Consider the following 25,593-nt stretch of genomic DNA (forward strand, 5'->3'; position numbering starts at 1 on the left):
ACCCTTGAATTTTAATCTTATTTTCACTTTGTCTCGAAACTTTTAATACCATCTGTGAGTGTTAGGTCTGTTCATTTCGTCGATTTGAGTTTAGAATTTGAGTTTTGTTACAGTAAAAAGTTCTTAGAAATAGTCACATTTAATTTTTTTATAACAGTAAAAAATTTTCACATAAAATCACATCTCAACTCAAATTACAAACTCAAATCAGCAAAGTGAAGCGAAAAAATTTTCAATTCAAGGAGAAGATTTGCAAGGAACAAAAGTAAAAATGGAAAATTTTCCTGCAATTATAAAAAGAGTAAAAATAGAAAAAATCACTTTTTTTAATTAAAAACGAGAACTTATTTTTTTAAAAGGGCTAGGATAAGGTCTATATTATTAATATTTGATTTTTTTCATTCATTTATTTATAGATTATTTTCATAATTATCCTCTGAATTATACACCTTGTTTTATCTTTTGATGTTTTAAAACAGTTTATTATATCTTTTGATATATAGAAGACAGTTCAAAATGCGAAAAAAATATTTGCTTTAAATATATCTTGCAATGGACGGAGCGTTAGCTATTCCAATCATTATCAAAATGTCGACTACGAAAAGTTGGATTTGGTGTTCTAATGAAGCTTCTTCCAGTTCTATTAGTTGTGTAATTTATACTCCCGTGTGGTCCAGTCGGCGGACAACAACTCCGTCCGCCACGAGTTCGGGATCCACCTTCGAGATCTCCGCAAGATCCGTTGCTCCCCATCGCCGCGGACGCATCATCGCCGACGATTTTCGGTGGAGATTGTCAAGGTGCAGAGGCGGATTACCTCCAAGTGTTATTCGCAGAGGTCGTCGGCGTCGGAGAAGGAGACGTTGGCGCCGACGTGGAGAGATCGCGCCACCGTAGGGGAGTGATGCTGCCGGAGGAAGTCGTCTGCACTTGGACGGAGGAGAGTTCGCCGGTTTTGGGGTAGTCAGATCTGGTTTGAAGTTTTGGGGCCTGTTCGGCGGCAAGTCTGTTTTTGAGTGAAAAACTCAAAAAAAACAACTCGAGTTATAATTTTATTCGAGTTTATATTCTTTTAAGTTTGAACTCAAATTTGAACTTGAATTAAAACTCGAGTTCAGTTTTTCTTTCAATTTGAGTTCAGAAACTCGAACTCAAGTTAATGAACAATATTTTTTTATTTTTAAAAATACTATAACTTTTTTGTTTTAATTATGATTGAGATGATTTTTTTTCTATGCGTTGACAACAAAAAGATAAATAAAATTATACCTATATACCCTATTAAAATTTTTCATTAGCATTGAGTTTTTATTAAAATACTATCTAAATATAAATTCAAGTATTGATTTATTCAAATACAAACTCAAAAAGATTCTTATCTCAAATTATAATTCAAATGTACACAACTAAACACAAATTCAAGTTACAACTTTAACTCAAATTATCACTCAAATTCAATTTAAAATCTACACTATTTAGTTAATCAGGTGCAACGTGTTTCATAACTATTTGGTGCATCTTTTTAATGTCAACCATTCAAAAGCAATCCAATGGTTGATAACTTCATACCCTACCAGTAAGGAGATTTCAACGCCCCCTACCATAGACAAGACACTATCATTTATTAGGTCCCGTTCACTTTACTGATTCGAGTTTAGAATTTGAGTTTTGTTACAGTAAAAAGTTTTCAGAAACAATCACATTAGACACGGTCAATGATCCAAAGAAAAAAGAAAAGAAAAAGAAAAAAGAAATTGCCGTGGCCGTGGGGCATTGAAGAACGCCAAAAAGGAGTATATGACATCGTTACTCCGTCTTAGATAATTTCATACGACGTCGTTAGGCTGGGAACCCAACTGGTCAGCGGGCCCTATAATTTGAAAATCTCATGGGAGCTTTACGCGCACTTTCTTCTTCAGAAAGCCAACCATTCTTCTTCTTCTTCTTGTCCAACCTCTGTTAATCTACATTTTTAGAACCCTGATTTCCAGAAATCATGGCTTCCCCAGTGCCATACTCCGTCGTGGAGGACGACGATCTCGACGACGCCGCTTTGTGGGCCGTAATAGACTCCGCCGCCGCCGCCGCCTCACTCAAGTCCCGCATGCCTCTGGCCATCAGAAACCCTAACAACTTCCATCCTCCATCTCCGCCATTAAAGCTCCAACAAAAGACCTCCAGGAACCCTCGCGCCTCCTTCGATTCTTCCGACCACTCCAACTCCAATGTCTACGCAGAAGGCGAGGTCGTGCAGGAGCCCTGGGTTTTCCGGCCGCCGCGGAAGATCGCGAGGACGCCCTGCTCTTCTTCGGAGTTCGGCGAAGTTAGTCCCATGGCCATTGCCAGGACCAATGTGCAACAGCAGCAGCAGCAGCAGCGTACGCCTGCCGTGGCTGTCTCTTCGAGGCCACCTCAAAAGTACTTGTCACCGGAGATCGGGAGGTTCGCCGGATCGGAATGCTCGCCGGTGAGTTACGGGAGGATTCAAGAGAAGGAGAGCTCGATGCACAGCTTGTCAGGGAATTTTCCTTCGGTGTCGCTATTCAAGGAGTACCAGAACGCGGCCATGGCGGTAATTTCACTAATTTCTTTCATTTTTGTAATTTTAGCTACGAATTGTTTATAGTTGTCCTGATTTCTTTCAATTTTTGTGCTACACTAGGGCCTTTCACAACTCACTAATTTGAGGTTTACATATGTTGTCCAACTTTCCGATAAAAGTCTTTTAGGTGGCGGAATTTGGTATTTTATGAAGCCCGTTTAGTTTGATGATTCGAGTTAAGATGTGACTTTATGTGAGAGTTTTTTAATGTAGTAAAAATGTTAGATGTGATTGTTTTTTAGAATTTTTTACTGTAGTAAAATTCGAATTCTAAACTCGAATCGATAAAATGAATGGGGCCTCAATTTTCAAGTTTGAGCCTTCTCCTCTAGGAAGTGATTAGTTGATTTGTGAAGATAATACTCTCAAATCTTTTAGCCATCATGATGTATGATTGTATGTTTTAGTTATATCTAAAGTTTCATTATCATAATATACTGTTTTTAACTTTCTGCTAAAGCCTTTTACCTCTGAGGTAGAAGGGGGAATTCTGCAAGGGCAGTTAGTAGGTCGAGAAGTTTGGTGGCTATCAACTTCCAAGTTTGATCCTTTTGTCCTTGAACTTGCTTTGTTGATATTATTTGGAGACATTTATGGGATGAGATTTGAAGACTATTTGAAATCTTAATTTCCTAAGTATCCATTTGAAAGGTAGGAATGATAGAACATGGGTATCTTGTGCTTGATTGGCAACTGTGTTGGTTTTCAGTGTCAACAGAAATCAGTTTCTCCTTCAAAAAAAAAAGAAAAAAAAGAAATCAGTTTCTTATGATTGGTTACAAGTTGGAGCTAAGGTTAGATAAGAAGTTGGTGTCTTGCTGTGGCATTGATCAATCTGTTAATATATCTTTAATCACAATGAAGAAGTTAGGGATAGACAGGGATCTATCTTGTAAGTTAGTAGATAGCTAATCACAACGAACTAAGGAGTATTAGAACGCAGCCATGGCGGTACTTTACTAATTTCTTTCAATTTTTCGCTCTTCTATTGTTTTGTCTGAAAATTGTTTATAGTTCAGGACGTCCTTGTTACTTGGACGTGATTTGGTCGTGAATCAAAGACTGGCTTGATGTGAAAACAATGCCCTCGAGTCTTTACTGTTCAAGAGTATGTTTTAGTTATAACCAAAGTTGCATTTTCGTTGTTTACAATTTAAATTTGAGGTGTATATATTGCTCAACTTTCTATTAGAGCCTTTTAGGTCGTGGAGTTTGGTGGCTTAGCTGTATAAATTTCCAAGTTTAGCCTTCTTCTCTTAAACTTGCTATGTTAAGAGTATTTGGAGACAACTTTAGATTTGTAATTTGGATTGCAAGGAATCACAATGTAGATGTAGTTCCTGCCTTACATACAAAAAATGCGTTGTCATATTGTTAGTTAATCTTTTTTGGAAATCTGCCTTATTTGTTTCAATTGAAGTTGGAGTCTTTCTGTGGCATTGTCGCATTGATCAATGGTTAAACCGATCTAATCATGATGATGAATCAGTTAGGGGCAGACAAAGCCCACTTGTATCCTTCGGATTTGTATAGCGACTAATAAGGCTGATGCCAGTGTTTATGAAGGTATCTCAAGACCATGCTTAGAATCCTATATATGTTTGTATCTATAAAATGTTCTGCAGGGAGTTATCCTTCATAACAAAAAAGTCTAGGAAATATCATTCTCCATTATCTTGGGAGTTATGGCTGCTTTATCATATCATTCTCCATTATCTTGGGAGTTATGGCTGCTTTATCATTAGGATAATTGGTTGTTTACTTCAGAAACGCACGATAATTGATAAGCTGGGATGACGTTCTATAGGCTTTGTAGTTTTCCTTGTCTTTAACTCAGCTGTTTGTTGTTATTCTCTTCTTTTTTCTTTTTGCTTTCTGCTTTGATGGATTCCTCATCCATCTAGGAACTTCATTTTGTAATCTTTTGGTTTTTTAATGAAGTTCGTTATTATCAAAATATAAAAATAAAAAGGACAAATTACATTTATTCCGCCTAAACTATAAGCGTTTGAACAAAATGCCCCCTAAACTTTAAAAGCAACAAATTTTTCTCCTGAACAATTCGTCATTAGCACGCGTCCTTTTCTGCCCCCTCGGTTAAATTTTAAACGTTAAGTGCCACGTGAAAGTCATTGAGGCAATTAATTTTTTATTCTATTATGAAATGACGATTTTACCCATATAGATTGGTCAATCTCACCCAATCAGAAGCAGCCCAACCCCAACTCTCTTTCATCTCCCTTTCTCGTGCACGACCACCAAGCTCCGGCAAGTATTCCGGCTTCCATTTTCGACACCTCCCTGCTCATCAGAAAGCTCTTGTCGAGCCAAGTCTGGATTGGTGTCTTGCGGCTGCCAACTCCGCCGGATGAAGGCACACTTTCCGGCTAAAGTTCTGAAAAACTCAAAACTTTCAATCGACACAACTTTTCCGTCTGACCTCCAATCAAAGTGATTCCGGTCTCTATGAACTCAGAGTGATGAGAGGAACAAGACCCACCCAAAGTTTGTCGTTGATTCCTGCCAGAAAAGCTTCACCGCAGCCGCCCTCCACGGCCGCCACACCTCCTCTCGGAAAACCACAGTCCCAGCAGTGGTGAAGTGCACTGCCCCTATCATTTCACTTAGAATCCATAGATGAGTCAATCCAGACCAGTAGCTGCCGCCATCCTCGCCAATTTACAGGAATTCAAAGTCGTCACTGCCACTCGCCGTGGAGGAGTTTGGTTCTGTCGAGTTTGGCCGCCATTTCTCTTGTCGTTGGTGTCAAAACACTCAAAAGTAAGTGGGTAACAAAAGTCCCAACTCAACTTCTCCGATCTGTGGCTCAAAAATTGAGAACCAAGTCGCTGGAAACCGAGAACCAAGTTGGAAAATTCGAATGGATTTTGCCGTATTTCTAACTCAACACAGTAAATTACTTTTTTGCCCTTAAAATGAGAGTCACATATCATCCACGTGGCACTTAATGTTCAAAACTCAACTGAGGGGGTGGAAAAAGGAGACACGTGCTAACGGCGAATTGTTTAGGAGGAAAATTTGTTACTTTTAAAGTTTAAGGGGTATTTTGTTCAAATGCTTATAGTTCAGGGGAATAAATGTAAGTTGTCCAAATAAAAATGATAAGATGTTAGGCATAATGTTTAATTGTACAGTATCTTTCTAGTTTCTTTCACAAGTGCGTCTACCAGCTTCTTAAATTAATATTCTTGAGTCTCTCCTATCCTCTCCTCCTTTTTTTTTTTTTTTTTGTCTTCATTTTCTTTCAATGAGAAGGCCATTGGAAAGCACCTGAGCCTATCTATCTAGCCATGCCGACCGTTTTTCTATCTTGAAGTTCCAAATGATAAGATGATCATTGCTAAACAGTCCTTTGTCCAACATTGCGTTCAGTATATGTGCAGAGATGCAATGAACAAATCATTAAAAACGCACAAAATAGGCATATTGGTTTCATGCAACTGCTCATGGAACTTGACAATTAATTGTACGTTTTGGTTTTCTGCAATATGGGAATCCTTGGCTTAATTAGTCGGAATCTAATTCTCTTTTTATTTTGTTTCAACTGACAGATTCTGGAGAAAAGTGATTATACAATGATTTCTGGGCACCCCTTCATAAAAAAGACAGGTAAAGCGTGGGGGTTGTCTTCTATTGACTTGTTTAAAGATGGAACAATAACTTGGGGTTAATTTGTCCCACAGGTTGGAGGAAGATATCATTTTACTTTAATCTCTCTTATGAAATCAAAGACAAGACAATTGAGTTTGATGACAATCTTAATGTTCAGCGTGCTGAATTTGTCGTTCGAGCCTACATGCAGTATGGTTTTTGGCTTCTGGGAATTACTTATGATCTACTATAACACCATTATATTTATTACGCTTCTACTATGATCATTCCTTCTCTTTTCTTTTTCTTCACGGTTTGGTTACTAGGGGTGGTAGGTTCTCAGATGGATGGGGTTCATGTGAGCGGCGTGAGAAGAAATTTTTCAAACCGAATCATGATATTCCCAGCACAGCAGAAACCAGAGCCAAAAATAAGGCATGCCAGGTACATCTTTCTTCTTTCTGCTAGCTTGTTGGTTGTTGCAACTTGAAAGAGATATGCTGTGTTGCTCTCCTCATTGGTTTCGTCATAGGCCTCTTCCTAGTTTTATCCAGACAATGTCTGCATAGTAAACTTTTTTTTACTGATCACCTACTTTGTTCTCATGAATTTTCCGCATTAAGAGCTGAGTATTTTTGTATTGTTACTTTTTCTTATTTGCTTGGAAATTAGGGCTGTTACTTCTGTTCTTATTGATGTTAAACTAGAGAAAAAATGGAGTAGAGCAGCAGGGCGCCAGCCATTGATCGTTATTTAATTTGCATTTGAAGTTGAAAATGTTTCTCTCTTTCCTTCTTAGAAGCACAAATGTTACACATTTATGAACTTATATCCGCTTAAGCTCCCATACAAAAGATTAACAAAGATTGATATTTCGTTGGGATTGGAGTAGATCTGAATACAAAAACTGTAGAATGAGATCCTCAAGTCTTGCCATCTGCTATCTGTTTATCTGTCTCCATATTTTTTTTTTTTTACCAGAAAAATATTTTTCCGACTATTTTTTGCTTGTGGAATTCCATATTTGTGTCTATTAGAGCATCTCTAAGAGAACCCTCTGAATTTTAGTTAAATTTTAGATAGATGGTTAGAAAGTCATTTTAACTATAATTTTTTAGTAATTCGTTCTAATCATACTCTTTATTATAACTAAATATAGATCATTCTAATATTTATTGAATTTAAAATATAAATAACTTTATTGAATTTTAAAAAAAAAACCTTTATATTTATTAAAATTGAATAAAATAATATAAAAAACTAAATTGCTAGCCTATCTATAGTAGTTACGTTTAGTTAGTGTTAATGGCTCTCTCTAAAATAACTAACCATTTAGTTAATATTTGGAGCGGAGAAAAAAAAAGTTAAATCATTAGTCATTTTGACTAAAAATATAAAATGACTAATATAGTTAGAATTGCTCTTAAGACATGATATAATACTCCTGCCGAATTTCCCTTGTTTTTGTCTGATATTTAGACAGAACGACACTCGAAAACATGGCCACCATCCACCGTCCATTTATTTCATTCTCGAACCTTATTCTCGATCTTATCTCATTCTCTTTTTGATTGTTGGCAGAGTTTTGTTTTGGCAATAGTTATATTGCACGCAATAATTAGGTTACAGTTTAATTCTGCTAAACGAAAATGTTTCTATTCTTCCTTTGCAGGACCTGCTGGGAATTGGAGAGTATAGACCAGGTGCAGGACATGCCAACAGATAGAGATTCCGAGCAGGAAAAAGAAAAAAAAAAAAAAAAAAGATCAAGATCTTCACACTTTGTGGAGAGTATACAGAGTTTAGGTGCTTACTCATCTGCCATAGTGTGGGTCGATGTTAGTACTGCCTCTGCCAAATGAGAACGAATGGGCAGTCCTATAGGCACTACTGTTGCTTTTGTGAAGAATCAATGTTTCAATTTTAAACATGACAAACGATACTCAATTCTCTAAGCTGTTGGTTCATGTTCATTCCATCTTTTTGAATCGTTTGGAATCCGTTTCAAAATAATTTTATTTTCTGTATAAAAATAGAAGTAAAAACATTTTCATTTTCAGATAGAAATCATTTCTGAAAATGTGTTTGGTAATTTATTCAGAAATTATTTTCAGTATAAGAAAAAATTAAAATGCGTTTGGTTTTACATTTTTAAAAACATGTAATAGTATTTGAAATAATATATTAAATAATTAATAAACTCTTCAATTAATACATTAATAATTAATATAATATATACGACACAAATTCAACAAAACGACTAGTCTCCATATTCTCCAACCACGGATTCTCAAGATGACAAATGACACAAATCCAACAAAATGACACAAATCTAACAAAACGACACAAATCCAACAAAATGACCTTTCGCAGTCTCCTTCCTCTCGTTCCCTTCCCGCCGTTGTCACAGCCCTTCTCCCTCACCCACTTCGCCCTCTCCCTCCTTTGCCGCCGCCACCGCCGACCCATCTTTCCTCTCCACCACATCCGTCCTCATCGACAGCTCCACTGGCCGCCGCATGTCCTACTCTCTTTTTCTCCGCCAAATCCGCTCCTTCTCCCTCTCCCTCCTCTGCTCCTCCACTGCGCCGACAACCCATCCTTCCTCTCCACTACATCCGTCCTCATCGACAGCTCCACCGCCCTTAGAAGATGGAGACCGAAGATGAGGAAGAGATTGACATGGAGGAAAATGAAAACGAACCTAAATCGCTTTCAGAATTTCTACATTTTTGGGAGAGGGTCAGAAAACGTTTTTATTTTTATTTTTTGTACGATGCGGCGCCAAATGATGTCCTCAAACCATTTTCATTTTTTGGTCCTCGAAAAACGTAAAAAACGTTTTTAAAAACAGAAACAAACACGCCCTTTATTTTGTCTTCTTATGCCCTTTGAACTTCCCGCATTTGGCAATTTAATCCCTGAACTAAAAATTATGGCACACCCTTAAACTTTAAAATCTTGGCATTGTTCCTCCAATCTAAGGGTGACAATTCGTGTTACATGTCGTGTTTTGATCGTTTCTTTTTTAAATTTATAGTCAACCCGAACACGACCCGTGACACGAGATTTTTTAAAAACTGCAACACGACCACTTTATGGGTTGACACAACACGACATGAAAATGATTCGTAACACAAAATTGACCCGTGAACCCAAAATTGACACAAATTGTATACTTTTATTTAGTTTTTTTACATATTAGAAATAACTTAAAACTCATAACACACTAAAATACAATAACATCTATTGAAATTAAGCAAATAATAGTATAAGATTTTGAGTATAACTATCATGATATCACAAGTTGATAATAAAATTAAAATATATGTAATGAAAAATATATGTATTTTTTAATTTTTTATGAGTTTCGTGTCGTGTTCAGGTTAGGCAGGCCTAACCTAAAATTGACATGTGTTTTTTATGTCAATTTTAGGTCGACCAAATTTTGACCCGATCATCTTTTTTTTCAAGAGCAGGTGTGAGACTTCAGATTTTAGAGGAAGTTATGGAGCTGTTGATGGGGTTTTCGTTTTTGTTTTCATTTTCTGTTTCTTTAGGGATTTTTTGTTTTCTTTTTCTTTTTTATGTTTAGGTGCTTTTTGGTTTAACTATGTCTTTTTTTGGGGTTAATTCTCAATATTATCCGTGATGATTTGCACAGTGAGGGGCTAATGACCTTCCATCCAATTTTTGTGACGCCATCATTCATTGGATCAACATTATCAAGATTTTAAAGTTTAAAGGGGAAATCGCCGTAATTTTTAATTGAAGGATTAAATTGTCATACACGTGAAGTTCAATTTTTGGTGAACAGGGGTTTTTTTTTTTTTTTTTTTTTTTTTTTTTTTTTTTTTTTACACCCACCACCAAAGATGAATTTCCTTCTTAAAGTTTAATTTGATCCGTTTAGTTCGTTGATTCAAGTTTTTAATTTGATCCGTTTAGTTCGTTGATTCAAGTTTTTAATTTGATCAAAGATGAATTTCCTTCTTAAAGTTTAATTTGATCCGTTTAGTTCGTTGATTCAAGTTTTTAATTTGATCCGTTTAGTTCGTTGATTCAAGTTTCCACAATTACACAACATGAAAAGAAGTCTTGACAATTCTTAATTGGTAAAATGACAAAATCTGACCCTATGTTTAAGTGAAATTCAAAGTTCAATTTTGTTGTATTATCAAGAAGTATAAAAGTATTCTCAAGAAGTATAAGATAAATAATCCTAATTCCAGGTTTGGTGACTGTTGTGTGGGAAAATGTGACGGACGCGTGGACAAAGTATACCGCGACACGTGGCCTTGATTAATCCCCATAAAGCAAGGAACGCTTGACGCTTGCAGACTCCTCATACCCCGCTGCGAAGGCCCAAGGACGAAGTCCAAGATAGGGCGACGATCCTTTGTGGCGTCGACCAATTGCGCCGTCGACGCTAAGGGATGAAGATCTCTCGACCGCAGAAAGGGCTATCGAAGAAGGCAGTTGGGCTAATAAGTGCTGACGACGAGAGGAACGTCCTTTAGAGGACATAACGGGTTACGTGTAGAAGTGGAGGTGGTCTGTAAACATTAATTGTGAGCTGTCAGACCGCTCCCACAGGGGACAGGAAAGTATTACGGGGAAGCACAGAGCCGTAATAGAAGACTAATTAGCTGAATGAACAGTGTTAATTAGTGGGCTACGTCTGGGCCTACCGGAGGAGAGCACTTGAGTGCTTCTACCTGTGAAGGAAACCCCCTGGGTGAAGGAAGCCCAATATAAAAGGAGAAAGACCCCAGCAAGGGAGGGTTAAAAAAAAAACTCTAGCTGAGAACAAAAAAAAAGATTGTAAATTGTAACTTATCCCAAATAAAGAAATATAAGATTACAGTGGATGTAGCTCTAAAAATTATAAAGTGAACCACTATAAATTTCCTGGCGTCATTTACATATCCGATTTCTTAGAAAACACACACACACGGCCGGTAACCTGACAGAAAACCGAGAGATAATCCGGTCGGTTTTTCTGTCAACAGTGACAATTTTAAATAAGGGGCAATCAGGGAACGCATCCAAAGATTCTAAATAAGGGGCAATCTGGGAAAAACCTTTTTCCTCAACATATTGGGGCTCCACGGCAACGTTTTGGGCCTACTATAGATTCACAGTTCACGCGTCCCCTTCGGACTTGTGAGGCTCTTTGAACGGCACCTTTTGGGCTGTATTGGATGCATGCGTCTGAGTGAGCCATTAGTATTAGGTCTATTTGCTTTGGTTCATTAGGTTCCGCCTCTGAAGTCCAAACAACCACAGAAAGAGAGAGAAAGAGAAGAGAGAGAGAGAGAGAGAGAGAGAGAGAGAGAGAATGGCGTCGAACGCAGCAGTGCCGTTCTGGAGAGCGGCGGGGATGACATACATAACCTACTCCAACATCTGCGCTAATCTCGTGAGGAATTGCCTCAAAGAGCCTCACAAGTCCGAAGCCCTTTCCCGTGAGAAGGTCCATTTCGCCGTCTCCAAGTGGGCCGACGGCAAGCCTCAGAAACCCAGTCAGTCTCTCTCTCTCTCTCTCTCTCTCTCCAGATCTATATTTATATATCATCATTTTTGGATTGTATAATATAATTTCTCAACACATAATCTTTTCCCCTTTTGTTTATTGATTGATTTCAATATTGTATTTTTCCTAATCTAGCATCTGTAATTTTGTGCTGGATGGAATTTTTCGATTCTTGAATTATCAAATTCGATGGTTTTTCTGAGAAGTATGACGACGAGTTTATCTTTTTTCCTATAAACATTAGATTTTACCTCAGAAAACCTAACCTTATTTCCTGATTGCATTTCGATATTTTCTCCATATTAAATATCATTTTATTGAGAAAAAAAGATTTTATAGGAACAATATGGAAAAATAGTATTCTAAATATCGGTCATTTTGCCCTGATTTGTAATCATAGTAGGTTTTCTTTTACTCAACAAACTAGTTTCGTTCCCTTTTCATGTGAATTTCAAACTTTAGGTTTATATTAGCTAAAGTTGTGATTTGGTTTCATGATGTTTACGAAATATAATTGAGGGGTGGCTTAAACTGCACATGAAAGAAAGTTGCTTTTTTATTTTTTTCCCTCTGTTTTCACGATTATTTACATGATTCTTTATTAAGTAGTCCTGAGATAATATTAAGTCAAGTAGACCCCTCTTAACTGGAATACAGTTTTTGATACTACATTAGTATTACTACCAAGATTTATGTGGAAGTGATAATACTGTTTGCTTTCTATTTTCTTTCTCTGTTAAAACAGCTTTCATTGTCCTATTGAACTATTTTTTTTTTTTTAAGCTTTCCAAAAAGTGATGGCATTGCTTGCTTTTGTATTTTGCACTTCAGTTCTTGGAAGAAAGTAAATTTCGTAGTTATTCATACCCGTTAGTATATTGTGGATTCAGGACTACCATTAGAATTGTTTTGCGATTTTTTTTGGTTATGAAGTATCTCGGGGATGTTTAATCCATGGAATTTAGAGTTGATTGGCATGTTGTTGACTGCCGTTAGCATAGTTTTGCTTAATATTTTCCTTCCTGGCTCTGAAGGTATCTTGGTACTGTTTTATCCATAGATATCGTTATGCTGTCAATATTATGATGAATCTCTTGGAAGACTTTAACTGAAATTGCTACACATCATTTCAATTTTTCCTCTTTTATGCAGAATGCGTATTTTTACAGAGAGGTTTTGATCCTTTTTCGTTGCATGAATAGAGAGATTCACTAATAAAGTGTAACTGATTAGAAGCTTAAAACTAATGGCATTATTTGTTGCTAGGATTTCAGTTAATGGGTAATAGTCACTTAAATGTGTGTGAACTTATTGACTTAGATGAAATGAGTGTGTTTAACAGTTAACTGCAATTTCTGGTATTGTTACGGCATGCAACTGTTTGATTTTCTTGTGTGGTGATCTTTAATTTCAAAATGTGTACATTAACTTGGTGACTTTTTGTTCTTATGGACTGACCTGTGTTAATGAGTGAATTCTATTATCTTCAACTAGCCTTCCTAATGATGTATTTGTTTCTTTTATACCAGCCTTGCGTTCAGATACGGAGGAAGAATGAGCCCTAGGAAGTTGATGCTTCCCAATTCGCTTGAAGGATATGCTCTTTCTGGTTCAAGTTTATTTCTAGTATTCTTTCAGTTTTGCTGGTTTTCCTTGTATTGGCTTGTCATACCCATACGTTTCCTATAATAAGTTGTGAATTGCACTCTATTTTGGGCCATCTGTTTCTGAAAACCGCAAAGTGTTGGCATTCATCACTCTACAGAGTCATTTAAAAGCTTCAGGTTATGTTTTGTTAAAAGTGATGGAATGGTAATGGTAATACGAATAGAATGCAAAAATAAACTATTTCCTTTCTTTGTTTGGAATTTTGGTTAACCATTAGATTTGAATAGATTCAACTACATTTTGACAAAAATATCCTTTACCAAGGGTCTTTGGGAGAAAGGCCTCCGGTTTCAGCATACAGGGTAAACCCCAAACAGTCTGTGGTCAAAGGGGTAATTCATCTCTCCTCTCCTCTCTTTTTCATCATCTTTTCCTTGTCTTCTCGTATTCTTCTCTATGCCCATCTCTTGCCGTATTTTCATGTTGGATGTTCGGATAGATACCCACAAGATTGTCGAACAATGCACAAATCTACCAAAAACGCGAGTCTGGAAAAATTGGGAGACACTACACAAAGAAGGAAGGTGAGTTGGAGATGGGTTTGACGCGTTGAAACTTGAAGGGGCAATCAGGGAAAAAAAATTTATAGAATGGAATGGGTTTTCATCTCTCACTTGGGAATGACTATTCCATCAAATTAATGGAAAAGTTTTTCTGTTGGAACAATCAAACACAAGAGAATTCGTTTTCTGATTTAGCTGATTGCATTCTTGACATCAAAATGTGGTTTGTTCAAAGCAAGTGCTTTAAATCAGTACTAGTTATACTATGCTAGGTATTCACAATTGCAATAAGGAAAGTGCCTAACTAGAAGACATAAAGATTACTGATGTGAACAAAATTTATCCGTTTAATTGAAATGTAAATTGCAAACAACATGATTTTTTCCCCCTTTTCTGGGTTGTAATAATTGCAATAAGTAGGCTGCCCGTAATCACATTTTGAAAGAGTTTAATAGGTGAAAATGATTTTTTTTAAAAAATTTAATTTGTTCTTTTGTTAGTTTGAATCATAACTCAAGTTTTTATTATAGTGGTTTGTCTCACAAAAATTTAAATTTAACTTTTTATGCTATAATATTTTTTCCTACTTGAATTCACTTTTTAGTTTAAATTTTTAACTTAAACAAGCGAAACGAACGAGATCGTAATAGAAGCTTGTAGTGTCTTATGAAAGAGCTATCTTAAGAAGTGAAATGAACGAGATTGTAATGGAAGCTTGTAGTGTCTTATGAAAGAGCTGTCTTAAGAAGCCGCATATTGTGGCTTTGGCCAAAAGCTCTTATAGTAAATCATCTAAACATTTTCAAAAGCATCTTTTGGATCTAGAAAGCCTAAATTAATTTCTGAGAGCATCTTCAATACAATGTTATAATTAATGTGCTAATTATACATTTAATATGTAAGTGTAAAAAAATACTCTTTAATATAGGAAAATAGTAGAAAATACGCCAATATGAAAAGTTTAAGAAAGTATATAGGCCAATTTTTAGTTATAGAAATTAATAGGCTATAACTTGTCAAGTTATGGTTTATGACCAGATAAGTTATGGACAAACTTGTCAAGTTATGGTTCATAGCCAGACAAGTTATGGACAATTATAGACAATAACTTGTCAAGTTATGGTTCATCACCAGACAAGTTATGGACGAAAACAGTAATTTGACATATTTATTAACTTATGTAAACTATTAACTTATTAATTTTAATTCATCTTAAATCTTGACCTATTTCTTTCTTTCTTCTTTTAATATAATACTATTTATTCTGTTAAATTTTTTGTATACTATACTTCTAATAAATTTCTCACCAAATATAAGCAGACACGGATGCACCTAAGGCCCAGTGGGGCACGTGCTCTCACCGGAAAGCAAGTAAACATGTTAAGAATTACATGTCATGATGATTATATGTAGGTTTTAAGAGGTGCCCCCACTGAATAGTGCTAATTAGTATGTTGTGCTCTTTAAAAGATTTGGGCTTTTCAGAGAGCACTGTTCTTTTCTTTTGGGCTTACCGGACTTATTTTAAGGCTAAATATAGCATTTCACTGAATTTAGGGAACATTTTGTAAATTCTCTGTTTTAATCTCATCACTAACTTCCATTGCTTCTCTGGTATGGACTAAAAAAAAATTGTTAGAAGTTGAGATACAATAAAAACCATGTTCTTATTATGGTTGTGAGGGGCATTATGGTCAATCCAAGGAAAGGAAGGAGCCTTCCTCTGGGGCCTCTGTTGTGTTTGGTGCAGTGTGCACTCTCTTAAATCTGACGTTTCTACAGAATTGTTCTCCTTTCTTCATCCTTACCATCTATTCTGTCTACAATACATGGTAATATGTCACTCTCAAATCTCTCTCTCTCTCTCATATTCTCATTCTCTCTCTATCTTTGTGTTTTGGACGTCTCATTGTGGCCCTAACGAGGCAATGCCAAGTTACACTCAATTGTTTTTTCAAAATCCAAACTTGTTTCTCCTTTTTGGTTTGTGTCTTTATTCAGCGTTTACCTTATTTTTGTTGGCTCTTTTTTGGTTCACAAGAATCTATAGCAAGGAGAGCATAAATATTGGTCACTTGTTCAACAATCTCAATAAAGCTTCTTCTTCTTCTTTGTACAAGTTTTTTAATCATGGCCCAACAGGTACTTACTTTCTCACTTGAGCAAATGCTCACTAGCATTATATAACTTTTTGACGAAGATATATAGATACACACACACACACACACATATATATATATATATATATTGTTGTAAGTTAATTTAAACGAGTGTAGGACGAAGGGTGGCCATTGGGACTGAGACCACTGAATGCAAGGCTTGGATTGATGAGAAGTCTGGATTTCTCTGTTGGATCAGTTTCCTTCAACACTTTGCTTACTGCTTCTCCTACTAACTCCTCAACCATCTCTTCATCAGATCTTGATACTCAGGTCTCTCTCTCTCTCATGTAGAAATGTACACAAACATTTGTTTCATCTATACAGAATTTTCACGTCTATTATTCTAGGCAATTTTATTTTCTGGGGCAATGCCTAATCATAGTTGCAGCCTCCTTGATTAGTAATATGACTCTTTACTTCTACTTGATAATGGGTTCAATTCTTGCACACAAGTATAAATATGATTTATATATATAGTGCATATTGTCTGTATATATGTGTAATGATATGTTTAAGGAGGTTACTATTTAGTGATTTCTCAAACTACTTGGTTCTCTCTTCCCCAGTCGGTGGTTTTCCTTCGTAGACTAATAAACAAGATTAACGAGTATCAAATGAATTACTTTCATTTTTTAATTGAATTTATAAGTAAATAACTTGGATATGTAAATATAAAGGAAGACTTCTTTTACAATAACAAAAATGCAAAGCAAATCCATGGCTCAAAATGCCTTTTAAAAAAATAAAAATAAAAATAAATTATCATAAATAATAATAATAATTTTTTTTTTAGAAAATAATAATAATATTAGGTGAGTGGAAATTTGGACTATGGATAACATTGGAGGTGAATCATTATGTCACAAGAAAAATGCTCCATTTCATTCTTGTGGTCCCCATCCCCATACTGATAATTTTCCTATCCATGCTCAATCATGCAAACTAAATCAAATGAAAAAACAAGTGCCATCAGTGATCATAGGACCAATTGAATCCACCATTAGTATATACAAAGTAGGTGTTCATTATTGCTGGAGGGACCCCATCAATTTTGTAGATAGAGAGTTCTTTGATTGCGTGAAAAAAAAAAAAAAGCTTATTTCAATTCTAGTAATAGAAACGGTCAATTTTTAAATGAAAATAAGGTAAAAAGTAAGGTTTTAAATAAAAGCAAAATAAATCAAAATACACTAACTAAATCAAAGTTCGTTCTTAAGACCTAATTATCAATTAAAAGATTTCGCTTGTATAAGTCGCTATTGGATTTTTGATATCAATAATGGCAGTCGATATTCATCAAATTTCATTAAATTTATGTATTGTTTTTTATTTTGATAATGATCTAACGGTCTGGAATTATGCAATGTCGGTAAGGTACTTATGTTTGTAATATTCTTTCCTCTTTGTTTCTATTGAGTTCTTTCTTTTGTATTAATGACTTGGTTTGGTTTTTCAGTCCACTGGGTCTTTGTTCCAAGACAGGAGCAAAACACTTGGCAGCCTCATAGGGGTTTCAAGCATTATGGAATTATCAAGAAAATCCTCAAGAAAAACACCATCATCATCATCAGAGAAGTGCTTGAGAGATGATGAGAAAAAGAGTTTTAAGTTGTTCTCTCTCTGCTCAAACTTGACCACTGATGCTGTAACTTCAGCCACCACCAAATCCAATAGTAATACTCCATCTCTTGCCCACTTTCTTGAGGCAGAGAGAAGAAGAAGAGCCACTACAAATACAAGCAGAAGGAATCAATATGGGCCCACCACTGATTACTCTTCTTGTGTTGATTATAATCTGACATTTTCAGAGTCAAATTCACTGTTTATCAATGGTCTAGTTGCTCCTCATCAATCACCTGCTGCTTCTGGCCGCCCTGGGGTTGCAAATAATAATAGAATTTTTCGAAGATGATGGGAATGGTTTTTTACTGTTTCCATGTTTGTGTGGTCAACTCATTAAGTGATGGTATGAAACAACTTCAAATTTTGGAACACCACACTTGTATTTGGGTGTCTGTGGCCAATTCAGATTCCAATTGTTTCAGGAGGGTCCATCTTAATTTGCTTTGACTATTTGGTGGGTGGTGGAGCTGGTTTTTTACTTTTGAGGCAAGTTTTCAGGTCAACTGGTGTGTTGTGTTACTAGTACATAACATTGTTAGTTTATCAACTCATGTGAAAAGCTTAAACTATTAAGAGGTGAGTCAACAATAGTTTTATACTTTAACACTCTCTCTCACGTGTGGACTGGACAGTGAATAATCGTGTAAATAAATTAATTAGAAAGCTAAATACGTGAATATATAAGCCCAAAATATATTAAAAACTTAACACACGATGACAATTTAAATAAGGATAAAGAGTGCAATTACAGAGATTTAAACTCAGGACCTCCCATTCTGATACCATTTTAGTTTACTAACTTATTTTAAAAACTTAAACTATTAGGAGGTGGGCTAACAATAATTTTATACTTTAACAAACATAGTATTGTATCATAACAGTATAGCTCCCAAGTTGTGCCTTCCAAAAGATTCCTTAAGGTTCTGTTTTCTACATTTTGTGTTGGGCTCACTCTCACACTACTCACCACACATATGTCGATCAGATGGCGAGAGAAAAAAAAAATTAAAAAAAAATAAAATAATAATAAACTGGATCCCACTTTGCTATGCATCAAATCATTGCATATGTGGTTATTACCATCACCAACAAATAACAGTGGGACATATTTTCTAAGTAACGTTGTTGAAATAACACCTAACTATCAGTATTGTACTTGAATCAGACAAGCAACAAGTCTGCATTGCAGATAAACCCAAGATGTAATTTAAGGTGAACATAACTCCTGACTTACAGTCGCAAAAGAAGATAAATAGAAAAGAAATTAAAGAATGAAAATATGTATGCCCACCAAGTTTTCTAGCAAAAAGAATTCAAACGCAACCTAGTTTATATTGTCCCAAGCCAGTTAGGCCTGTTGGGTTGTTTCAATTTTCAACTTCCTTCCCCCCAAAATATAAATTTGTAAAGCTCAAAAACTAAATCCCAAAAGTGAGCTGAAATTAGGTAACTGTTGCAGAATTATAGCACATCCGAAAATGAGATTTAAGAACTTAATAATTGAAGCTGTATTTCCCCAGTGATTGTGGGCTTGTTTACACAAGATATTGAATAGCCTTGTAAGGGATATTACCTTTATATAATGTGGAATATATCTGTATCTGGAAAGAGAGTTCTTGAAAAAGGGCTGCTGCCTCAATCTAACGAAAAAGAAAAAAAAAAAAACGCCGCGAAACAAAATGCCACGGCCCTCATATATGCTTAGCACATTGAGATCTTGCCTAAATTTTAAACTCAAGACATGTATTGACACCAGCGCGAGGATCCTGGCGTCTAAGGAAATTGGGGAGAGCTCCATCGGCTGAACCATCAACTTTTGATTGAAACAGAAAGACCGTTCATGGCTTGTCAACATCTTCACTGCACTCAGCAGCAACTTTTCCAGAATTGCGCCCGCCCATCCTACTGAATGAGCCCACAGCTGATAAGCTCTTAAAGCTACTGCTTCCCTCGCTAAAGTTTGACTTTCTCGATTTCCAAGGTTTTGAAGCACTAGTTTCTGCTGTTTCCATGTCATTATTGGTGTTGGCATTTGCAACGACTAGTTGGCTAATATTGCTTCGGCAAAAGGGACATAACGGGGACGTAGGACAGGTAGATCTCGAATTGGGCTTCTTGTGGCAGCACAGGGCTAGAATGCAGTGCGCACACATTTGATGACCGCACGGTCTGACCTCGATCGTGCACATCTGGTCGAAGCATATGCAGCACAACTCAACTTCGCTAGCCTGTTTTATTTAGAATACTTCACAAAGTTAATAAGCGAAGCCCATGAAAGGGTTCTAAAAAACATACAGCTCAAACACCTCACTGAAGCTCATAACTTATATATTCGTCCACATTAAATTCATCTTTTTAGCAAAAGCCAAAAGAAAAGGTCATTGCAAAGTGCTACAAGTTACTCTAGCACAAAATGGATGCGTCTCGCCAGGGCAAGAGAACGGTAGAAAATTCCTTATACTTTCCACTTCCAGAAACAAAATTAAAACGTACGACTTTGACATAAAAATTAAGTAAAATAAAATGCACAAACATGCAAACTCAAGCTTTCCCTCTTCTTCTATCCAAATAACAGTTTTGAGCTCAGATACAGGGACCACAAATTAGAAGAAATGAACTGTCGAAAAGGCTTCCTGAAGCGGGTTTATATAGCTTTAACAGTGGTATAAGAATGTATTACAAAATGGCAACAGTTCTTTTCTGGTGTTAATCTCAAAAAACGAGCTTCAGTGTATTACTCGAAAGTAAATGCCTCTTTTTTATATCACAATCCCCTGCCTGCAAGCAATGTTATCTAGGAAAAGACATGTATATTTTTCACATACCTTCCATTAAAAAAAAAAAAAAAAAAAAAGAGAAAAACCTAAGAGATACTTTTCAAGTGGTAGTAAATAGAATGAGTTGAAATGAAAATCAAAAGCCAACAGCGGGGGGAAAAAGTCCACATTATTACCTCAGAGGCATTATCATCAGCCTCAACATCAGAATTTATAGGAGATGGAGCTGAGTAGACTGTCTCCTTTAATATTGCCTTCTCCCTCTCCATGTTTGCCTCCATTAAAGCTCTCTCTAACAGAGCCTTTGCTTCTGGATTAAGCTCACTGATGAACTTCAAAGGTGATGGCCAGACAAGCAGCTCCGCAGCTGACAGGTTCAGCAAAGCTGCGCAAGCACAGTTTTTGTGCCTCATAGCAACTGTATATGGTATTCTCCTGCAACAGTCATTCTTTTACAAGTTAATAAGACCTTAAACTTAGTCTCCCCTTTACCAAACGCAGAATTCTTAATGATATTAGAGCGAAGAACGTTTATATGTTAAGAACTCAATTAGTACTTAATTTCCAATCAGGAACCTTATGCTTTTCTTCCATTTGAGCACATTATATGCAATGGCTCATGCAGTTCCACAAAAGAGAAGAAAAACTAACTACATAGATTAACTTGTCGCGCAAAATAATATCAAATATTCCATGCAATGGAGTTACCCATTCGAATCTAGTTGAAGCCTATCAGCTCCCCAAGCAAGCAACTCGCGGACGCATTCCAAGGAACCACCGCGAGCAGCCAAGTGAAGTGGTGTGCTCCCAGGATAGCTGCAAATGGAAGTGGAACAATTAGATCCTTAATTGGCAGATCATCACTACATAGCTCAAAAGAGCATTATGCACTGACATAAACAAAGTTACCTATATCCACCAGTAGAAGCACAAGCAAGAGCCCCGTGGTCTAAAAGAACATGAACACACTCAGGCCGCCTTTGACGGGCTGCTAAATGCAGTGGGGTGGCACCACCTCCATCTCTTATGTTCACAAATCTTGCAAATCCCCTGCCATTACCAATACCATGAATAAAAAAATCAACACTAGGCACATTCACAAAACGGTTTTGATGGTCGAGATGCAGAACAAAAAATAACACTAAGAGTAGAATTTGTGACTTTCTTCAACAAAAGCAATGCAAAATACCGGGAAAAACCAAAGGTAATCAAACCTCATTTTTTGGTTGGTTCAGTTTGCTTCATATTGTTTAGGATTCTTATTTGGCTTCAAAATTTATGTTGCTTAAAGGCCCACTTTTTAAATAATCTCATAATAAAACAATTTATGATAAGAAAAATAAAGGTAAAAACACAACACAATAAACAAACGAGTATAACAAAATTATGACAACCAAATCCAATCCAGAGATAGATTAAACTACGACAACTCTACAATCAATTACCAATAATAATGCACGACAATTTCTAGTAAGATATTAATAGATTCGGTTTGGTTTGGTTTCCTCAATTTTAAAAATGTACAAACCGCAAACCAAATCAAAAGTGCAACTTGCAAAAAATCAAACCAAACCAAGCCGCATGGATCAGGTTTGGTTTTGGTGGTTAATGCTTTTATCTATTTTGGTGGTTTTTCTTCACACCCCTAATCAAAAAATAACTTAAAAAAAAGCGAAAAGCGAGAGGGGACTAACCATGAATTTGCAACAGGGCTGGATCGAGCTGCGGAGAGAATGACTTGCAAGCAATCTGAATGACCATAGTAAGAAGCATAATGGAGGCAGGTTCTTCCATTTACAGAATCAAACATCAATATCTAATACATTCATACACACAACCCCATAAAACATGATCAGTGCCTGATCAATAATTTAATCACAAAAATTCAACTAGAAAAACCTTCATAGTTAACTAAAAGTGAAAAAGGAGAATTCACATACGTTAGCTCCTGCTTCTAAGAGCTTCTGCACACAAGCGCCATTCCCATGCATAGCAGCCAGCATCAATGGGGTCTAAAGTACCAAACCATAACATAACCAATTAGACATCACATAAAAGAACCATGAAAAAGAAAAAGAAAAAAGAAAATTGACATTAATAAAAACAAAACAGTTTCAAAATAAAGCACACAAACTGTGTACTTCTCACCTTCTAGATTAGATATACATATACATACATAATTAACATTGATATGTAAATTAATACAAATGAAACTAAAAACACACACACACACGCACACACACGCACACACACGCACACACACATATATATATATGCTTAACATTGATATGTAAATTGAAGAAAACTTAAAGCTATCTAACCATTTAAAAATTGTAAAATACTAGTATATCTAATCAGAATCATGTAAAGAGATGAATAGTATAAAATATTCAATTGTACCTGTTTGTGGCGATTCAGAACATCAGGGTTACCAAACCGATCCAAAAGCATGGAAAGTAGCTAAATCACACAAAACCCAGAAAAAACCCATCATCAATACGACAGATATTTTCCCAAGAAACAAACAAACAAAAAGAAAAAAGAACAGAAAATCAGTCCGAAGACAAGAGTAAAGTAAAGAGCAATGAAGAAAGGCCAAAACCGACCTCGATCCGACCATTAGCAGCAGCCACATGCAGAGCAGAGAGCTTCCCTCGACCAAAAGAAAGGGTCTGGAAGGACTGAGTCTGAGTCTGAGTCTGAGTTAACTCGGTTACGTCATCCACGTCGCCGTCTCTAAGAGCTCTCAAGAGAGCTCTTTCATGGCGGTCTCCTCCGCAACTCAGCCCCTGACCCATTTCCACCACCCCACGCGCCACCACCACGCGGCAGGGCGCGTTTGAGAAGTGGTGGAGTATGAGAGAGAGTGAGAGGTAGCCAATCTTCTTCTCTTCTTATTATCGAAAAAAAAAAAAATGTCAAGCGTTTTCTCTCTTCTGTCTCTGCCTCGGAATTTGGACCTGCCCGCCGAGATCTCGGGCAGCTCTTTTTCTTTTCCTCTAAATTCTACAAAGATATTTAGAAAATTTTTATATTTTTTTAAGGGAGATATTTAGACTGTATTTAGAGTTATTTTTATTTTTATTTTTTATGTTTTTTAAGAAAAAAAATGAAAACTGAAGAAAAATAGTTATGACATAATTAAAGATTAAATAAATAAAAATAATTTTTTAATTTAGCATAAAATATAAGAGAAATAAAAAATGATTTTTAATCATTTTTTATTTTTTATTTTTGTTTTTTTCTCTTGAGTAGAAAGAGAAAGGCCTTAATGAATTTTTTTATATTAAAAATAATTTCTCTCAAGTAAAGAGAAAAAGAGAAAGACATTAATAAATTTTTATATACTAAAAATAATCTCTTAATAAAATTATTAAACACATTTTTAAAAATAATTTATGTTTAAAATTAAAAATATTTTTATTTTTATTTTTATAAAAAAAAATAAAATTATTTTAAAATAAATTCTAAACGCGTCACAATTTTATATTAGTTTTGTAATATTTTAGTTGTACGGGCAATGTAAGACAATTTTTTCAGGGTTTAATTTTAATTTTTTGTTTTTTTAACAAGATCCGACTGAAACACCATAAAAAAGAGCAAGATTATTTAAAAAATAATAATGATGAGAGTACTAGAGTACTAGTCCTACAAAGTAACAGTGTGCTCATTAACAATGTTTTTTTTTTTTTTTTTTCTGATCCATCAACAACGTATTTATTCTATGTAATAATGGATTGTAAATATGTAATAATTAATCTTAAATAAACGGACTTCTTGTTATTATACTTTACTTAACTTATTATTATGTAATCCCATCTTGATTTCATTGGCGTTGGCGTGTGTATTAGACTATCTCCAAGTTATTACTCTATTTTAAAGTTGCTCTACGTTCAAAATAAATAAATATTACTAATAAAAAATAAATATTCCCTAGAGTTTACTCAATAAGTTCATCCCCAATCAATTACTCTAGAGTTTACTCTAAAAGAAATATTCCCTGTATATTCCTTTTTATATTTATTTTTTTTATAAATGTTATCATAAGTAATGATGTTGATTAAAACAATATAAATTAAATAAAATAATGAAACTAATAAAAAAGATACAAGAATAAGAAATTTTGTTGAATAACATGCAATTGGGGTAAAATATGAATTATATATATATGTTTCAGGTCAATTTTTATTATTAAACCTAAAAGAAAAAAAATTAATAAAAAAATTATACAGTGTTTCTGTTGTGCAAGAAGTTCTACGGTTGCCATTTAATTAGAGAATGAAAGTCAATTTCATGTTTATTTAAATTTTTTTTTTTTTTTTTACTCAAATGATCATTTTGGAGTTGTGTTTTTCTTGCTCCAATTTGGATGTTTACTTCAGTTTGGTGTGTGATTGGAGATGGATGATAAGGGCCTGGGTGCTGCAGTTGTATGGATTCTTGGCAAAATCACTCCTTATATGGGCGAGTGTATGGCGGTTAGAGAAGGAACCCGTTTTGTCAGAATTGGAGGATTTCATGATTCGATTCTTGAGTCGGATTCTATTAATGTCATTAATGTTGTTCTTTCTTTCGGGCTTAAGAGCCTTTAAAACTTTATATTTAGTTCGTTAATTTAAATTTTTAATTTGAATTGATATGTAATTTTATATGAAAATTTTTTACTGTAATAAAAAAATTAAATATAACTGTTTATAAGATCTTCAATTATTAATGATACTCGTGAAGCTATTTTTAAATGCACATAATGGATCAATTTGCTACATGGCTCGTCAAAAGAATTTGGCAGTCTAATGTTTATGTAATTTTATTTGTTCGTCTTCTACTAATTTTGTGTGTTTCACCTTATTTTATTAATTCTTTTGTACTTGCTGATGTTACCCTGAGTAGTAAAATTTCAGTTTTCTCTAAAAAAAAATTCTTGGTACACAAATTAATGGAATATTCAACTTTTTTTTTTTCATTCCACCCGGTATTCTATATATTCAGAATCTCTTTATATTAGGGTATTTAGTGATTGTATGTAATTTGGAAAACTGTTAGCCTAATAGAAATCTAACGATGTATCAATAGAGTATTTTTTATATATTATTTTTTAAAACTTATATTT

The 25,593-nt window shown here is 35.2% G+C and overlaps 4 protein-coding genes across 4 annotated transcripts; 3 read left to right on the forward strand and 1 right to left on the reverse strand.

The window, feature by feature from the left end:
- The first annotated feature begins 1,919 nt into the window (after positions 1-1,919).
- On the forward strand, positions 1,920-7,978 carry LOC21404163. The gene is made up of 5 exons (XM_024175495.1): positions 1,920-2,572; positions 6,175-6,232; positions 6,307-6,424; positions 6,541-6,658; positions 7,887-7,978. The coding sequence occupies exons 1-5, from the start codon at positions 1,997-1,999 to the stop codon at positions 7,938-7,940; spliced, it is 924 nt and encodes a 307-aa protein (XP_024031263.1). The 5' UTR covers positions 1,920-1,996; the 3' UTR covers positions 7,941-7,978.
- A 3,440-nt stretch (positions 7,979-11,418) lies between these two features.
- On the forward strand, positions 11,419-13,602 carry LOC112094498 (ATP synthase subunit epsilon, mitochondrial). Its single transcript, XM_024175489.1, has 2 exons — positions 11,419-11,739; positions 13,280-13,602. The coding sequence occupies exons 1-2, from the start codon at positions 11,556-11,558 to the stop codon at positions 13,306-13,308; spliced, it is 213 nt and encodes a 70-aa protein (XP_024031257.1). The 5' UTR covers positions 11,419-11,555; the 3' UTR covers positions 13,309-13,602.
- Positions 13,603-16,051: 2,449 nt separating this feature from the next.
- On the forward strand, positions 16,052-18,119 carry LOC21404164. The gene is made up of 3 exons (XM_024175465.1): positions 16,052-16,063; positions 16,198-16,353; positions 17,540-18,119. The coding sequence occupies exons 1-3, from the start codon at positions 16,052-16,054 to the stop codon at positions 17,993-17,995; spliced, it is 624 nt and encodes a 207-aa protein (XP_024031233.1). The 3' UTR covers positions 17,996-18,119.
- A 1,132-nt stretch (positions 18,120-19,251) lies between these two features.
- LOC21404165 (putative E3 ubiquitin-protein ligase XBAT31) lies at positions 19,252-23,445 on the reverse strand. The gene is made up of 8 exons (XM_010113179.2): positions 23,090-23,445; positions 22,884-22,943; positions 22,424-22,495; positions 22,178-22,299; positions 21,393-21,533; positions 21,192-21,299; positions 20,660-20,918; positions 19,252-19,934 (listed from the first exon to the last, which is right to left on the reverse strand). The coding sequence occupies exons 1-8, from the start codon at positions 23,279-23,281 to the stop codon at positions 19,545-19,547; spliced, it is 1,344 nt and encodes a 447-aa protein (XP_010111481.1). The 5' UTR covers positions 23,282-23,445; the 3' UTR covers positions 19,252-19,544.
- Between the last annotated feature and the right edge of the window lie 2,148 nt (positions 23,446-25,593).

The sequence above is a fragment of the Morus notabilis genome, unplaced genomic scaffold (genome assembly GCF_000414095.1).
Source record: "Morus notabilis unplaced genomic scaffold, ASM41409v2 Scaffold256, whole genome shotgun sequence".
Taxonomy (NCBI): Eukaryota; Viridiplantae; Streptophyta; class Magnoliopsida; order Rosales; family Moraceae; genus Morus; species Morus notabilis.

Coding starts and splice junctions, on each gene's coding strand:
- LOC21404163 (XM_024175495.1), top strand. CDS start 1,997: ATGGCTTCCCCAGTGCCATACTCCGTCGTGGAGGACGACGATCTCGAC. Junction 2,573..6,174: donor ACCAGAACGCGGCCATGGCG/GTAATTTCACTA, acceptor TTCAACTGACAG/ATTCTGGAGAAAAGTGATTA. Junction 6,659..7,886: donor CCAAAAATAAGGCATGCCAG/GTACATCTTTCT, acceptor CTTCCTTTGCAG/GACCTGCTGGGAATTGGAGA.
- LOC21404165 (XM_010113179.2), bottom strand. CDS start 23,281: ATGGGTCAGGGGCTGAGTTGCGGAGGAGACCGCCATGAAAGAGCTCTC. Junction 20,919..21,191: donor CTTCAACTAGATTCGAATGG/GTAACTCCATTG, acceptor TGACTGTTGCAG/GAGAATACCATATACAGTTG. Junction 19,935..20,659: donor CTGATGATAATGCCTCTGAG/GTAATAATGTGG, acceptor TAAATAAAACAG/GCTAGCGAAGTTGAGTTGTG.
- LOC112094498 (XM_024175489.1), top strand. CDS start 11,556: ATGGCGTCGAACGCAGCAGTGCCGTTCTGGAGAGCGGCGGGGATGACA. Junction 11,740..13,279: donor CGGCAAGCCTCAGAAACCCA/GTCAGTCTCTCT, acceptor CTTTTATACCAG/CCTTGCGTTCAGATACGGAG.
- LOC21404164 (XM_024175465.1), top strand. Junction 16,354..17,539: donor CATCAGATCTTGATACTCAG/GTCTCTCTCTCT, acceptor TTGGTTTTTCAG/TCCACTGGGTCTTTGTTCCA.